Genomic DNA, 16,227 nt, shown 5'->3' on the forward strand with positions numbered 1-16,227 from the left:
CGTGCCATGCACTGCTTCAGGAAATACTGCAGGGACGAGAAATATGAAAAATAGAAAGTGATACATTTGTCATTTGACAATGGAATACCAGCAGAGCAGATTCATTCTTAAACTTCAGCAAGATGATAAATTTCAATCTCTGTGAGTGAAGAAGGCTTTGCAACAGTCATATCTCTACCTCAAGGTGAAAGAATACTCAGTGACTGCTTCATAGTTAACACTTTTCATCTGAACAAAATTGCTTATTTCATCATGTAATTTTTCCTTTTATCTTTTCAGCAACTGTTTGTATGCCCGCCTTCATCACAAGAACCATGAATATGTCTTCATTTCGCTCCTTCTTGACTCATAATAACAAAAAAGTCACGCTGTTTTAAGCTGTTTATTATTTATGATTTCAGCTTACGGGTTTTTTATGGCTCAAGTTCAATTACTGGCTGTTATCTCGACTTTGTTTTCAAAAAAGTACAATGTCATAAAGACAGAATTTAAATTGGAAATTGTTTAAATTGCTTACGTGTAATAAAATAACAGTACAAATGCAACAGATGTTTAAACTGAATGATTTGAATATTTGTATTTAAAAAATGTCAACCTCACTTTGAAGCTGATACCAGCAACGTGTTTCCTGGGAGATGGGCACGTTTACCAGTGTTTTACATCATCTGTTCTTTTAATAAGACGAGGTTGTGGTGTAGTGTAAGCAAGTGTTTTCCCATTTTTGTTCTATATAGGACTAATCTTCTTTTCAAAAAGCAGCAAATTTTCTCAATGTGCCCTGAACCTAGCCCTCAATGCTACTGTAGATCGACTGTAATTTTGCACAGTGTTTCTGAAATAAATAAGGCTGTCATTGAAAAAAATGCCATCTGCATATCATGTTATGTTGCTTCTGAGCCTGCCTTATTTGGCAATAATCAGGCCTCCACATGCCAGGTGCATGGGGTGAACTTACAGCAATTAAATAAATAATAGGACAATTTCTCAGTCCTTCACATATATATCGCAGGCCCACAGCAGCTTTCAGAAACATTTCTGAGCTGATATATTGATTGTGCCTGTTTATGAGTGTAAGGTGATTCAGTATTTCTTTAGGGCCTTGTCCTTTGCATGCACTTTTGTTCTGATACTTTTGATCTGTCAATGATATCATCTACTACAGGTGATGAAAACAGTTTTCAGCTTGTCCATGTCTTTCACAGAGTGTAAACTGCGTCCGTGTTTACTTCTGACAGACTCTCTAGAACAGGACTGGACTGAGACAAAAAAATTGGCCCAGGTATTTGAAGTAGAGACCGGCCCACCAGGTATTACAGGAAAAATCATAAAGCATTTGAATGAAAACAAACGCTGTTCTGACAGTGATGTACACTGTCTTGTTGGTATATATGTATGATTTCTATACAGTTTGCATCAGATGACCACTTAAGGACATCTCATGGTTTCATCTTCACGTTTCCCCCTCACCAGATATCCAAAACGATAACATGACCAGCAGCTTTACGGCTGTGGCTCCAGCAAACATCAGCTGATACTACAAAAGTAATATCAAATTAATTCTAACAACAGCTTATCAAGCTTAAACGTGCTGCTGTTGTTTAGCGCGACATCCGCTGGTTTCCTCTTTCTGGGCGATAAACAAACAAGAGAGACGGGGCGAGACAGAAATCCCGATCAGCTGATCATTGATCAGTTTCATGATTGAAGTAGCAACAGGGGAGAGAAGAAGAGGCAGCTGTGCAGCGTAAAGACGCAGAATAAGTCCAGCTTTGTGTCTTTTTTCATTCTAGCTGAAGTAGGGGACAAATCGTTTCCTTTTCACCTACGAGTGTTTTGTAAGCCCAGAGTCGATCACGACCAATTGGCCAATCCACCACCTTTCATTGTTTATACCGTTACAAAAACAAACATCAAAACGAAAAATCACTATGGCCGATGGCCAGTCCAGCTCTGCTCTAGAAGGTTCTTTTTTAAATGCCCACAAAGAAGGTGGTACTGACTTTTCATTTCTTTCTTTCTTTATTCATTAATTTACCTCTGTCTCAAATGTTTTCAAATGTCTTGCTTGCGTCAAATTTAAAATGACCATATATTCTCCCCCCAAAAACCGATAACAGAATCAATAACATTTCCTACTCTCAGCGTTTCCTATGCTTTCTTTCTACTAATTGTAACCAAATGTAGGTTTTAAAGTGGCTGCATTCTGCTTTACCTTTTGCACAGCACCTCAACTTTTTTGAATGTAGGATTGATCGAAGCTGTGTTGCCAGTTGGGCAAGTGAAGAAGCAGTCGACTTTTTACTTTATCAGGAAAAACAAAAAGAGAATACCCATGAATCTTTTACCCAGGCCCTCTAACAAGGAGTAACCCTCATCAGAGAAAACTTACCAGAAATCTGAGGCCTGGTTACATGTGTTTATTTCAATCGATTATTTTGGCAACTTGAAAAAAACTATATATGCCATTTTCTAGCTGTTTTATTCAGTAACTTTCACTTTAAATGTTTACCCTTTTTTTTAAGTGGTAATCAGTCTAACATTGTATTCATTCAACTGAGAAGGAAAAGTAGGCTATTCGCCAGGTCACAGTGGCGGCTCGTGGAACTGCATGATATGGAAAAAGGGGGAGGGAGGAAGTTCTCCAAAACTTTTTTTCTCCTCAAAGGATTCTGGAAAAGCTCCGTTACATTTTCAGGGGAAGGGGATACGAGGAGAAGAAAAACAACGCTGGGAAAACAAAGACAGATAACGGTGTGAAAAAGTTAATGACTTCTTCTGTTTTTGTCTCCTTATATGAAAGCCGTGGAAAAAGGACGCGCGTGTTTTTGCTTTTGTTCCGAGCATTTTGTTCCTTCCCAGACTGTGAGGACTTACACCATCAGAGGCGATGAGATGTGAGTGAGCTATGCCTTGTGGAAATGGACAGACTTTATCCAAGCGAAAACATGGCGTCTGCCTCCCGAGGTTTAGTTTCTTTTCCAGTCTGCTTGTGGCGCTCTGCTGCTTGGAAGTATGGGGCTCCGCGGCGCAGGCGGACGGCGGCAAGAGTTGCAGTCCCTGTCCCGTTAACTGCAGCTGTCCACTTGGGCCCCAGCAGTCCTGCGTCGTCAACTGCTCCAGCATCGGGTTGGAAAGGGCCCCTGCGGCGGAAGAGATCCCGCTGGCCACCAATGTGTTGTAAGTAAAGAAACCAAAACAAGCTGCACAGGATATGAATGCACAGTGGAGAGTTTTTCACCCAGTTTGACCAAACTTATCACCCCGGAAAACAAGCGTAACACACGTAAAAGTTTAATTCATCTGGGGTTCTTGTCTATCAGCCCGCTTGTTACATCCCCATATGCGTGTACCCCATTATTCCTAACAGCTAATATGACGTGAGTTTTTGATTTATTGTTTATGCTGCTGTTCTGTGGTAATTAAAGGGGTCAAATGTTTAATCAATTAGATCAGCTGATTGGAAAATAGTCAGACTTAATCGTTGTGAATCAAACGAGCAAAAAAACTTTTAAAATGTGAGCGTTTGTGTCTCTTCTGCTTATTAAACTCAGTGGAAATGTGTCATTCCTTTGTTTTGGGCTGTTGGTGGAAAAAATCCTGTTAACTAACTACTTTTGGCTTTAAGTTTCTGTTGTTTGTTTGTTTTCCCCCTTGGTACGTCATGAAAATATTTATGGTATTAGCATTTAATTATCCAAGTAATCGATACAGTAATTAGCAGATTAAACATGAATAAATTGTGGCGTCCTGAACGTATAAGTGCGCTGACAGATGTGGAGATTTGATTAAGTTGGCTTTGATGGTCTTCAGGGTGCACCAGTGTAGTAAAAACACAAACAAAGCCAAAACTGATTGGAAAATAAATACTATGTGGAGGCAATCAGACAATAATGAGAATAATAATAATAATAATTAATACAATTTTTGTTTACTTTTTATGTCAAAAGAAGGACTGACTGCTGGTGACTGTGCGTGCGTGCTTTTGCGTGCGCGCATCTTCCCCCCCGTTTGTTGGTATTAATAAGTTGGTGACCAGAAACCAAAGGTGGAGCAGATCAGACTTGAGCCTCTGGTGTAGCTGCAGCAGAACATTCTGTTCTGTGCGATGGAAGCCATATGTTATTCATTATTTATTTTTACTGAAACTACCTTTCTTTACAGTATTTAACTTAAGACTTTACTATAAATACCAGGCACATAATCAGTGCACTCTGTGTTGGCCAGGTCTTGCTTTAGGACACAAAATGAGCGCTATAATTTTGTTTACACAGAGTTTTATAAGTAAATAAAACTCTGGAGGTACACTGGTTGTATTTGTTGTATAGAGGGCTTCTACTTTCAGTTGGATCCCCTATTATCACCTGACCTTTAGTGGTAATGTTTGCATAAAAGAAGAAAAGTGGCTTGTTTAGAGACAGATAAATTAGAGACAGACTCTGCTGCACTGTCTGTCTGTGATTTATCTGAATGTTAATGTCTCATGTTGGAATTTGTTGGAGTGTTAATTGCATCAAAGTAGATGAACCTCCTTAACCCTACTGTACCAGCGGAAGTCATACGTAAAGGCGGCTGGCTGTGAACTTAACTGTCCTTACTAATTTAGCTACTTGTGTCCTACTCAATAGGCAGACACATGTGGTTGATAGCAAATATTTTACTCAAAGTTAAATCTGATTTCACAGAAGGCTGAGACATTCAGCTGGAGAACTTGGTAGTGTTCATTTAATAATGCTGCAGGCTGAACTTTAAAGAATAATAAAGGTCATTTACTTGCAGCGATTTCTGAATAATGGCCTTTGGTCTGTCTGAGGCAGAGAGATGACAGTTCAGGTCTGGATTGTTAGCTCTCTTAAAATCATCTTTGTCCTTTTAACATCTTTTAGTAGATGCAGAGAAGAGTCAGTAAGGCTACTGTGAATCTCTACAGCATGCAGAGCAGGTCTTACAGGTCTTTTTTTATATTAAAAATAATTCTGGACAACAAAGTTATCCACAATACTTTATCGATAATGGCAATATTATGGAAAACACTGCTGATAAGGTCAACAGCTTTAATCATTATTTTGTAAATATTGGACCAAAACTGGCAGAACAAATTCCTGAGTCACTGCCATCAGTAGAATGTAGTGAAAACCTGATTGATAGGAACCCTAACTCAATGTTCCTCACATCAGTGGAGGAAAAAGAAATAATTGACATTGTACACATGTGTAAATATAAAACATCCACTGATTGTAATGATATTGACATGAAAATCGTCAAGAAGGTCATTGAAGGAATTGTAGGACCTCTAACATATATTTGCAACTTATCATTTCAGACGGGAAAAGTGCCAAACAAAATGAAAATAGCTAAAGTTGTGCCGCTGTATAAAACCGGGGATAGACGCCACTTCACAAATTACAGGTCTGTTTCTTTACTACCACAATTCTCCAAAATCCTAGAAAACCTGTTTAATAAACGATTAGACAAATTCTTAGATAAATATAAATTACTCTCTGACAGTCAATATGGATTCAGATCAAAAAGATCAACATCTCTGGCATTAATCGAATCAATTGAGGAGATTACGAATGCTATAGATCAGAAACAGTATGCAGCTGGAGTATTTCTGGATCTCAAGAAAGCATTCGACACAATCAATCATGACATATTAATTAATAAACTGGAACGGTATGGGATTAGGGGGGTTGTACTGCAATGGGTGAAAAATTATTTAAGTGACCGGAAACAATTTGTGAAGCTGGGTGTCCATTCCTCATCATGCTTGGACATTGCTTGTGGTGTTCCACAAGGCTCTGTACTGGGTCCAAAATTATTTATTATTTATATAAATGATATTTGTAAGGCATCTGATATATTAAAATTAGTATTATTTGCAGATGACACAAATATTTTTTGTTCTGGGGGGAATCTAAAGGAGCTGCTGGATACAATTACTTCAGAAATGTGCAAAATTAAAAAATGGTTTAACAGGAACAAACTATCGCTAAATCTAAGTAAAACTAAAATTATCTTATTTGGGAATCCCCTTAGAAATGCACAAGTGCAGATTCATGTAGATGGTGTGGAAATTGAAAGAGTACTTGAACATAAGTTTCTTGGTGTGATTATAGATGATAAATTAAACTGGAAGTCTCATATAAATCATATACATAACAAAATTTCAAGAAGTGTCTCAATCTTGAGTAAAGTAAAACACATTCTGGACCACAAATCACTCCACATTCTCTATTGTTCCCTGATTGCACCGTATTTGAATTACTGTGCAGAGGTTTGGGGCAATACTTACAAATGTTCGCTATCATCAATCTTTATATTACAAAAAAGGGCCATAAGGATAATCCATAAAACTGGTTACAGAGATCATACAAATCCACTATTCTTAAAATCAAAAATTCTAAAATTCACAGATCTGGTTCATTTTCTCACAGCACAAATTATATATAAAGCAATAAATAACCTGCTTCCTGACAATATTCTAAAAATGTTTTCTAAAAGGGAACGGGGATACAATTTGAGGGGGGAATTAAATTTAAAACATCCTCGTATCCGTACAACATTAAAAAGTTTTTGCATCTCTGTGTGTGGAGTGAAGCTGTGGAACAGACTAAGTAAAGATATGAAGCAATGTCCAAGCATGGCGCAGTTTAAAAAGCGGTTTAAGGATATGGTTTTTACAGGGTACAGGGAAAAGGTAGAGATTTGATAGGGTGTTCTTGTCTAATATTTTCATGTGTGTGCGCATGCACGGGTTTGTTGGTATGGGTATATATGTATGTGTATATGTATGTATGTATGTATGTATGTATGTATGTATATATATATATGTGTGTATATGTGTGTGTGTGTGTGTGTGTGTGTGTGTGTGTGTGTATATATATATATATATATATATATATATATATATATATATATATATATATATATATATAAATAAAATTGTAGGTTGTGTATCCTTCAGGTGTTAATGGGGTTATTGAAAATGTGTATATGTGTGTATATACGTAGGTATGGATAGATAGAAACATATATGTGTATATATTTAAAAAAAAAAAAAAAAAAAAAAAAAAATTACACATAACATATAATGTAATTACAAGGAGGTATTTCTGTAGTCTATTGATACTAGATAGTGGAAAAGGGGTGGGATTAAATAAGCTTATGCTTCTTCCTGCTCCTTTTTGAACATGGACGTTATTTGGAGTTGTGGTTGCTCGTTTTCCTTTTGTTTGCTTTGTTCATTTGTCTCTTTTAATTCTATTTTTTTTTTATACTTTTTCAACATGTTCAAAATAAAGATTCAATCAATCAATCAATCAATCAATCAATCAATCAATCAATCAATCAATCAATATTAGAAATAGCTTTTCTATTTAAGAGACTATTACCAGACTTAAAAATGTAGCCTTGGAGCAAATAACCACCACAAAAATGAATAGGCAGTGAATGATTTGTCTGTCTTAAAGCGGTGTCAGGCTAGTTTATTGTCACTGTTGTATGTGAATTTGATACCTTGGAGGAGCCGACTACAGATTTGAGCTTGAATAGATGTGAACTCAGCGCTCACAGTAAATGACTGTCCTTTAGTCATCCACAAGGAGCGATGCTGTAAATGATTAGTAGATAACGGAGCAAGCGTGTTTTTATTTATTTTACTCTTTAGTAATATTGTCCTTAGTCCTCTTTGCATAACTGTGCATCCACTTTTCTATCGGTGCACATTTATTAGCATTATTTAGCTGTGGGAAAACTGGATAGGACCCAGTGTAATGCTGTAGTGTCTCACCATGAAATTTAATTTAACTGTGGCTGGCTTTAGACAGCATTCATAACTTCTCTGCTTTGTGAGAGAGAGATGCAGGAAAAGTCTCTGTGATCAAGCTATAGGCGTAGGGATGCTACCCTGAACACATGCTGTAGGTCTAAATGGATTTTGTGCCTTTTCCCTGTTTAATTTCTACTTTTCTTTCAGTAAAAATACCACATTTCCATTTGAAGAAATTGCTAGGAAAGAGCTTTTTTTTGCCACCAATTCTTTTCTCCTTGCCTTCTCCAGTCCTTTCTAATGTGTCACATTACTGCAAAATAACTGAAGCAAAAATACGTCAGCCACACCGAGACTTTAATAAAACTCATTTCACATCCATTAAACACCAGCTCCTCTCCATTCTGTCTATGCCCCTATCTGGCCCCAAATCTAAATGTTCTAGACACACCCTTGGTGGAAAAAAAAAATCCAGTGGCTGTGAAATATTTTAACATACTGCAGAGTGCAGTTGGAGAAAAGCATTCCCGTTACACATCAGTCCATCTGCTCCAACCCACACACATAATAAAATCTCTTAACACTTCATACGGAGAGTTTTGCAGTTCTGGGACATACTTGTAAAATGAAACTAAGGTTTTTTTAAGTGCCGTTGTTTTGTTTGAATATTCTTGGGACGCACATCATCACATTGCTGTACGAGTCCCGGGACATAAGGCAGAGAAAGTGAACTGGAAATGTTTTCAGTACTGTAAGTTTTTGTGTGTGTGTGTGTTGTTTCTGTAAATAGCTTGATCAGGCAGTAATATAAACTTGCCTTTATTAAAAAACAAAAAAACAACACACGAGAAGACTAACGTTTGGCTCTTTTGACCATACACTGTGTGGGTATGCAATACTTTTTGACATCGTTAGGTCGTACTTGCACTCCAGTAAGCACAAAATACTTTCCGTTAACTTTTATTGCAGCTGAAACTGAAAAGCAATGCTGTGCACTGATGTTTGTAGCTATAGCTGTAGGCTCCACGCACTGGCATTGTCATTGAAGAACGGTACCACAGCGCACCAAACAAAGAACGTAGTTATTATTCGGGCCATGTAACATGTAAAGTAGCTCTTCAGTTCTTCAGCATCGTTACAGACTGTGTTTTAGGCAGTAGCATAGTTTGTTTGAAATTTAAACACACTTGTGGTCATGCATACCTTCTCCTATCTATTCTGCCAAGGAGGATTTTGTGGTGTTGCCATGACAGCAAGATGCACATACACACACAGCCCCACTGTAGGCAGGCCGATATGTTTTTAAACTACTTTATTTTCTGGTTGTGTTGGCTGTGTATGGGTCTTGGGGCTTCGAGACAGCTTTCGAACAGGTGAGACTGTAAAATCAAAAATTCTCTCACTGTCTCCTGCATTGCCTTTCCGCCCTCATCTCCAGATCCAAAGGTGGTTATCGGTCTTACAACCACCTGCATGCGCGCGCGCACACACACACACACACACACACACACACACACACACTGAGTGACTTTAATAAAGTGGGAAAGATTGAATGTACTGACCATATGCAGGGGAGATTTTGTTGTGTTACCATGGCAAAAGTAACTGATGACATCACTAACAGAAGTGCAGACATTCCAGGCAGTTATAAATAAGAGAATGAGGAAAGAACCAGGGAGAGAAGAAGAGCCAGCTCCCATCCTTCCTTTCACTGTGTATGCCTGCCCATGCCTTTAGCTAAAAAAAAAAATCCTCAGAATAAAGGTTGCTTAACTCAAAGCAATGTATGATGGGTGCCAAATCCTTAACGGTTCTTAAATTGGCGAATGAAATTATCAGCGCTCGTAATTAACGATACCTTGCTTTTAATGTTTCATAGCAGCAGAAAGAAAGAAGTGTGTAGCTTGTCTCAGCCTTCATGCACTCAGTACTTTTCTACCAGGGGTGCCAGAAATGTCTTGGTTTATCATTAACTTAGTGGAGTGGCGGCAGGCTGGAGAAGAAAGTCATGCATCTGAATGTTGATGTTTTGGCAGTGAAGATTGCTTAGGGTGTTTTCTCAATTGTAAGTTTGCAATGTGCTCAGGTATGTTATATCGCTATGCACAGATTTATTTTATAATATGGTAATCTAACCCTAGGTCTGTTTGGAAGAGGTGGACTTATACTCCCCATCAGAAATGAAAGCTTGTTGTGAACAAAACATAATTTAACATAGATGGTAGCAAGAAGCCTTTTTTGACTCCTCAAAAATATCCTTGTCGATCTTTTATCTCACATCTGAATAACATGAGTTTTGCAAATGGAAAAGATTGTGTGGAGAGTCATATGTGCACACAAAACAAAACAGCATTAGGAAAGTCTGCATAGTAAAAGTAGCTGTAAAAACTGTATCAACATTGTGAATAGGCTAGCATTTTTATGTACCTTTTCTAGACTTATTGACCTCTCAAAGTGCTTTTACAGTACATACTTACCCACCCACACACATGCACACTGTATTGCATCAGGGACAATTGAAGTTCCTTTTACTCCAAGGACACTTTGACATGCAGGATTGAAGAGCTCAAGATCAAACCACTAAACTTTTGATTATTAAACGACCCGCTCTTCTCCTAAGGCGACATTTTACTCCATACGACTTCAGTTCAAGTCACCTCAATTGATGATCAATGAAGCACCAATTCCCAGGAGCAGTCACCTCAAGGCGCTTTATATCGCAAAGTAAATACGATAATACAAATGTCCTGTGGATGATAATGAAAGTGTACTTGAGGAGGGAATGTTACTGCACGGACTGATTGCAACTAATCAAGAAGCACCTTAAAATGTTAGTTTGTAGTACTGCAGGCCTTTTTTCTCTCACAAGTTCCCACCAAAATACACTGCTCTGTCATACTCAAAGGCTTATTTATACACATGTGGGCATCGTTCACATAGTTGACTGCAATTTATCCAGCAAAACGTCGGCCAGATGTGTTGTGTTCACAGAGGAAAAAAAGCCTGAAAAAGAATGCACACATGCAGACTAGGAAGTAACAGCGTAACACAAAGAACACAATACAGTTTTTACTTAATAGTCACAATTTTCTTCTTTTGAGAAGACATAAGTTCTTAATTTTTAAATACTTTTCGGTTATAAATAAATTCTATATTCCAATACACTACTCATAAATCAAGTTAATTGAGATAACTATTTTAACAGCAGTCTCACACCACAAACTGTTTCCTGAAAGAGTTCATTTTAATCTTCAAAATCCCTCTAAACAAGTAAATGAGATGTTCCGTCACATCAGTCACACCGATCATGGTTGTTAATATGCAGAGAGGGGTTGATAGAAATAACTATGCTAAAAAAAAAAGGAAAAAAAATGGCACTAGTGTTCTTTAAAGTTATACTGCACTCAGGATTTACAGTGTTCCCAAGAAATATTTAAATACTAAAAAGCATTAAAGATGGTGGTGTTTATCGTAAAGAAACAATAGCAATAAGATTCTAGAAAAATACATTTGTTGGTTTTAAATTAGTAAAAAACAGAACAGATGTACAGTTAAAAATGGGCAAGAGAGAAAGTTCTTGTAAACACACTTGTGGCTTAATATGTAGTTTGTTATTAAATTGGACATCATCTGGGCATGGAATAATTTCTGCAATAGCTGTGGTAAAGCTTTCCTTTTCCCAAGCCTTCAGTGTATTCATGTAACCGTATCTGTGATCCTTCACAAGGATCAAAATGATTATTTCATTATCTTCTTAAGAGAATATTGTTTCAGTAGGTTGCTGGCATGCTTGGATCTTTATCCATTACACTTTATCCTTCTGTTAAAATTTTTTGGGGTGATTTCTTTAAGTTGCATCCAGAATTGTGATTGCATCAGTGCATCCTTGCTCACCTATAAATTAAGAAAAGAAAAAATAGCCAGAGTTTGATGTTCATACCTCTAGTCTTCCTGGAGTTCTCACACTTGCATTCTTCACACAAACTTCTATCACACTTATCTAGACTTGAATGCACTCGGGTCATAATGACTCACTCTGAAGCTGCTTTTTTTCCTTGCTACCAATTTTTCATCTTATTCATCGTTTCTGTCACATTACTCCCTCTCTACACGTACAGCACACTCAGTGATTCTGTTTTGAATGGTAACTTAGTTGAATCTGGTAATTCCTATTTCCCAGAGTGATACGTGCTGCTGTGTCTCAAATCCAGTCTGTCTGGGTCTTCTTCTGCACCTTATTTTCACAGCCCTCCTGTTTTTGTTGTTGTTTTTTTTAAAGTGCCGCACTTATTATTATTATTATTATTTTTTTTGCCAATCTAACAAATAGTGCAGAGAAAAAGCTGTATGTGTGACCTTTTCTCTAAGGTCCTTTCATTTGGTTTTGCACTTTTGCAGTTGCTTCTAAATAGTGGAGTGGTGTTAGTAAATTACCTTCAATCTCACACTGGTGCCCTTAGCAGAGTGAGCACAGGTATAATTTGTACAGTTGTCTTATTTGGTTTGACTAGTTTATCAGAACTTGTCAAAGTATGCTTTTTGTAACCATTTAGGAGCATCCATAGTTTCTCAGACCTCAGTCACACAGGAGGAGGAGGAAAACGGTTTCTCCCCAATTGGTTGATGAGTAGTTATGAAGGTTGCTGCCTGTTGCTTGGTGACAAAAGTTGCAAAGTGGGTGCTGTACCAGAAATCTTTGTTATTGCTTTGGTCACTAGCAGATTGCTGCAGTTGCCCTTAGTTTACAGGGAGCATGTCAGCCTATCTGCAAAAACTCCTAAATAGTAAAACTTAAAGCTGAAAACAGTAAAATTTGTGCCTTTTGAAAAACTATAATTCAAAAGGCACAGCTTTTATTGTGAAGGCAAACATTTTGTGTTTATGGTTTGCATAGTAAACATTTAAAAACCTAAACAAATAGAGTCCGTCATATAAGCGTAGTTTGCATCTTCTGTGCATGACCATGGGAATCTGTTAGTGACCAGAGCAATTGTAAGGAGGTTTGTGCTTTCGGTTCAGTAAGCATATGTATCGAACAATACAAATTTTTTTTATTTATTTTATCAACTTTTCTTCTGACGATGCTGTCTGTGTTGGGAGCTCAGTGGATCTGTGTTCGACTACTCCGCCTAGGCTGCACTGTCCAGCGCAGATCCACTGAGCGCAGCGCAAGCTAGCAAGACAGAAGCTAAGCTCGTTGCAACATGGCAAATTGAACCTCCCCCACCCTCATTCAGATCTGGCCTTTGGAACTATTTTGGTCTTCATGTGAAGTATGACCATGAAGGTAAGCGCGTCATGGACTAAAGTAAAACAGTATGTCGGATGTGCCACGCAATGCTCAATTACATGGGTGGGAACTACTGCGTTAGCGCAGTTTGCTCGTTAACGTGTTGACGCTGTCCAGCCCCACGCACGGGGCGATCCGCGGTAGCTCGTTAACGGAGATTTGCCGTGGCGTTAACGTCATTTCAGATTAACGCTGACAGCACTAGTGGGAACACAATGAATATGACTGCACATTTACTCCGACATCATCCTAGTGCAAAGACAAGTGAAAGCAGACAAAAACAACAAGCATGCATGCTACAAACTTTACCCGAGTCATTTAGACAGCTGTTAGCAAATGATTCTCCTTATGGGGACCTGATATGTTTAATATGCTGCTGAGAGTATACCCCAGAAGAAGCGTATAGTATAGCTTTTATTTTGGAAAGAGCCATTTCTCTGTAATAAACTCTCTTTTCCAAAGATGAGTGATTTCTCGATCAGATTTATTTTTTTATTACTTTGTTTTTTCAGCAACATTAAATTTAAAAACTGTACTTTTGAGTTAAAATATATATTTATAATTTTAATAAATGACAAATTAAAAAAGCATGAACATTTTTTTGTATCGAAAAAATATCAAACCGTGACACCAAAGTATTGAACCGAACCGTGAATTTTGTGTATCGTTGCACCCCTAGCACACACACACACACACACATATGGGGCCATCTTCCCAATGTAGTAAACATCTTCCCTAAAAAAAAAACACCCAGCACGCCCCTGCGGGCGGTTTATCCTTCAAGCTCGGGTCCTCTACCAGAGGCCTGGGAGCTTGAGGGTCCTGCGCAGTATCTTAGCTGTTCCCAGGACTGCGCTCTTCTGGACAGAGATCTCCGATGTTATTCCCGGGATCTGCTGGAGCCACTCGCCTAGCTTGGGAGTCACCGCACCTAGTGCTCCGATTACCACGGGGACCACCGTTACCTTCACCCTCCACATCCTCTCGAGCTCTTCTCTGAGCCCTTGGTATTTCTCCAGCTTCTCGTGTTCCTTCTTCCTGATATTGCTGTCATTCGGAACCGCTACATCGATCACTACGGCCGTCTTCTTCTGTTTGTCTACCACCACTATGTCCGGTTGGTTAGCCACCACCATTTTGTCCGTCTGTATCTGGAAGTCCCACAGGATCTTAGCTCGGTCATTCTCCACCACCCTTGGGGGCATCTCCCATTTTGACCTCGGGACTTCCAGGTTATACTCGGCACAGATGTTCCTGTACACTATGCCGGCCACTTGGTTATGGCGTTCCATGTATGCCTTGCCTGCTAGCATCTTGCACCCTGCTGTTATGTGCTGGATTGTCTCTGGGGCATCTTTACACAGCCTGCACCTGGGGTCTTGCCTGGTGTGATAGACCCCAGCCTCTATGGATCTTGTGCTCAGAGCTTGTTCTTGTGCTGCCATGATTAGTGCCTCTGTGCTGTCTTTCAGTCCAGCTTTGTCCAGCCACTGGTAGGATTTCTGGATATCAGCCACCTCCTCTATCTGCCGGTGGTACATACCGTGCAGGGGCCTGTCCTTCCATGATGGTTCCTCGTCTCCCTCCTCTTTCTTGGGTTTCTGCTGCCTGAGGTATTCACTGAGCACTCGGTCAGTTGGGGCCATCTTCCTAATGTATTCTTGGATGTTCGTTGTCTCATCCTGGGGGCATATATTAGGGGTGCAACGATATTCGTATCGATATTGAACCGTTCGATACAGTGCTTTCGGTTCGGTACGCATATGTATCGAACAATACAATTTTTTTCAATTTTTTTTTTTTTTTTTTTTTTTTGTGTCCCGTTTGGATCTATAGCCATCAGAATTGTTGTCTTGAGGCCAAGAAAGATGCCAAGAGGATTTATTTTAAGTGGATCATCATATTGGTCCATTTGATTGACCTTTATTATAATTATGAATTTATTTTATTTTCAGTTGCAAACGGGACAGACATGACTGTGGGATAGGACAGGGGGAAAGAATGAAAGAAAGAGGGGGAGAGAGAAAGAAAACCAAAGGGGAGAAAAAAAAAAGAACAATACAAAATTTGTAATTTATTTTATCAACTTTCCTTCTGACGATGCTGTCTGTGTTGAGCGCTCAGTGAATCTGCATTTGACTACTCCGCCTAGGCTCGAGAGTGCAGCCTAGGCGGAGTAGTCGAACGCAGATTCACTGAGCACTCAACACAGACAGCATGGTCAGAAGGAAGAGCGCAGGGCAAGCTAGCGAGACAGAAGTGGACCTCCCCACCCTCATTCAGATCTGGCGTTTGGAATTATTTTGGTTTTCATGTGACGTATGACCCTGAAGGTAAGCGAGTCATGGACTAAAGTAAAACAGTATGTTGGATGTGCCATGCAATGCTCAATTACATGGGTGGGAGCTAGTGTGTTAGCGCAGTTAGCTCGTTAACGTGTTGGCCGTCTAGCCCCTCTGTATAGGGTAGCTCGTTAACGGAGATTTGCCGTGTTGCGGCGTTAAGGTTATTTCAACGAGATTAACCTGAAAGCACTAGTGGGAACACAACGAATATGACTGCACATTTACACCGACATCATCCTAGTGCAAAGACAAAAACAACAAGCATGCATGCTACAAACTTTAGCCGAGTCATTTAGACAGCTGTTAGCACAGGATTCTCCTTATGGAGACCTGATATGTTTAATATGCTGCTGAGAATATAGCCCAGAAGAAGCGGATAGTATAGCTTTTATTTTGGAAAGAGACATTTCTCTGTAATAAACTCTCTTTTCCAAAGATGAGTGATTCCTCAATCAGATACAGGGCTCGCAATATCGCTAGCCCGACGTCCCGGGGCTATCTCTGCCCTGCCTGTCGGGCTATTGTAGGAAGGAAAAATATATGTCAATGCTTTTGCATTCTTTCAGAAATGTAGCTGGGTAATTATGTCATTGGCATCGGTGAGCCACTGTCAATATGTGACATATTGAAATCGTGTTTGAATTTGCGCTTGTTTTTTTGCTTTCACTTTGCAATCGCGCGAACTGTGTATAGAGAGCGACAGCACTGATCTGTGAGTGATGATAATTTGTGCACCAATTCCTCTGACATCGTCTTATTAATTGTTAGCTTACTATGCAAACATGACAAGTGAAATCTCCCGCAGCTTAAACATGTGAGAGGTT

General features: G+C 39.1%; 1 protein-coding gene across 1 annotated transcript in view; it reads left to right on the plus strand.

Annotated features, from left to right (window-relative positions):
- Positions 1–2,671: 2,671 nt before the first annotated feature.
- Positions 2,672–16,227, plus strand: part of pkd1a (polycystic kidney disease 1a) — an 87,526-nt gene continuing 73,970 nt past the window's right edge. Inside the window, exon 1 of the mRNA XM_085355081.1 lies at positions 2,672–3,177. Within this exon, the coding sequence (XP_085211207.1) occupies positions 2,906–3,177 (272 nt within the window). The 5' untranslated portion in view covers positions 2,672–2,905. The remainder of the gene's footprint in view (positions 3,178–16,227) is intronic.

This window comes from Diplotaxodon limnothrissa, linkage group LG6 (genome assembly GCF_057381915.1).
Source record: "Diplotaxodon limnothrissa isolate DT_005_m linkage group LG6, D_limnothrissa_male_GT1.1, whole genome shotgun sequence".
NCBI lineage: Eukaryota > Metazoa > Chordata > Actinopteri > Cichliformes > Cichlidae > Diplotaxodon > Diplotaxodon limnothrissa.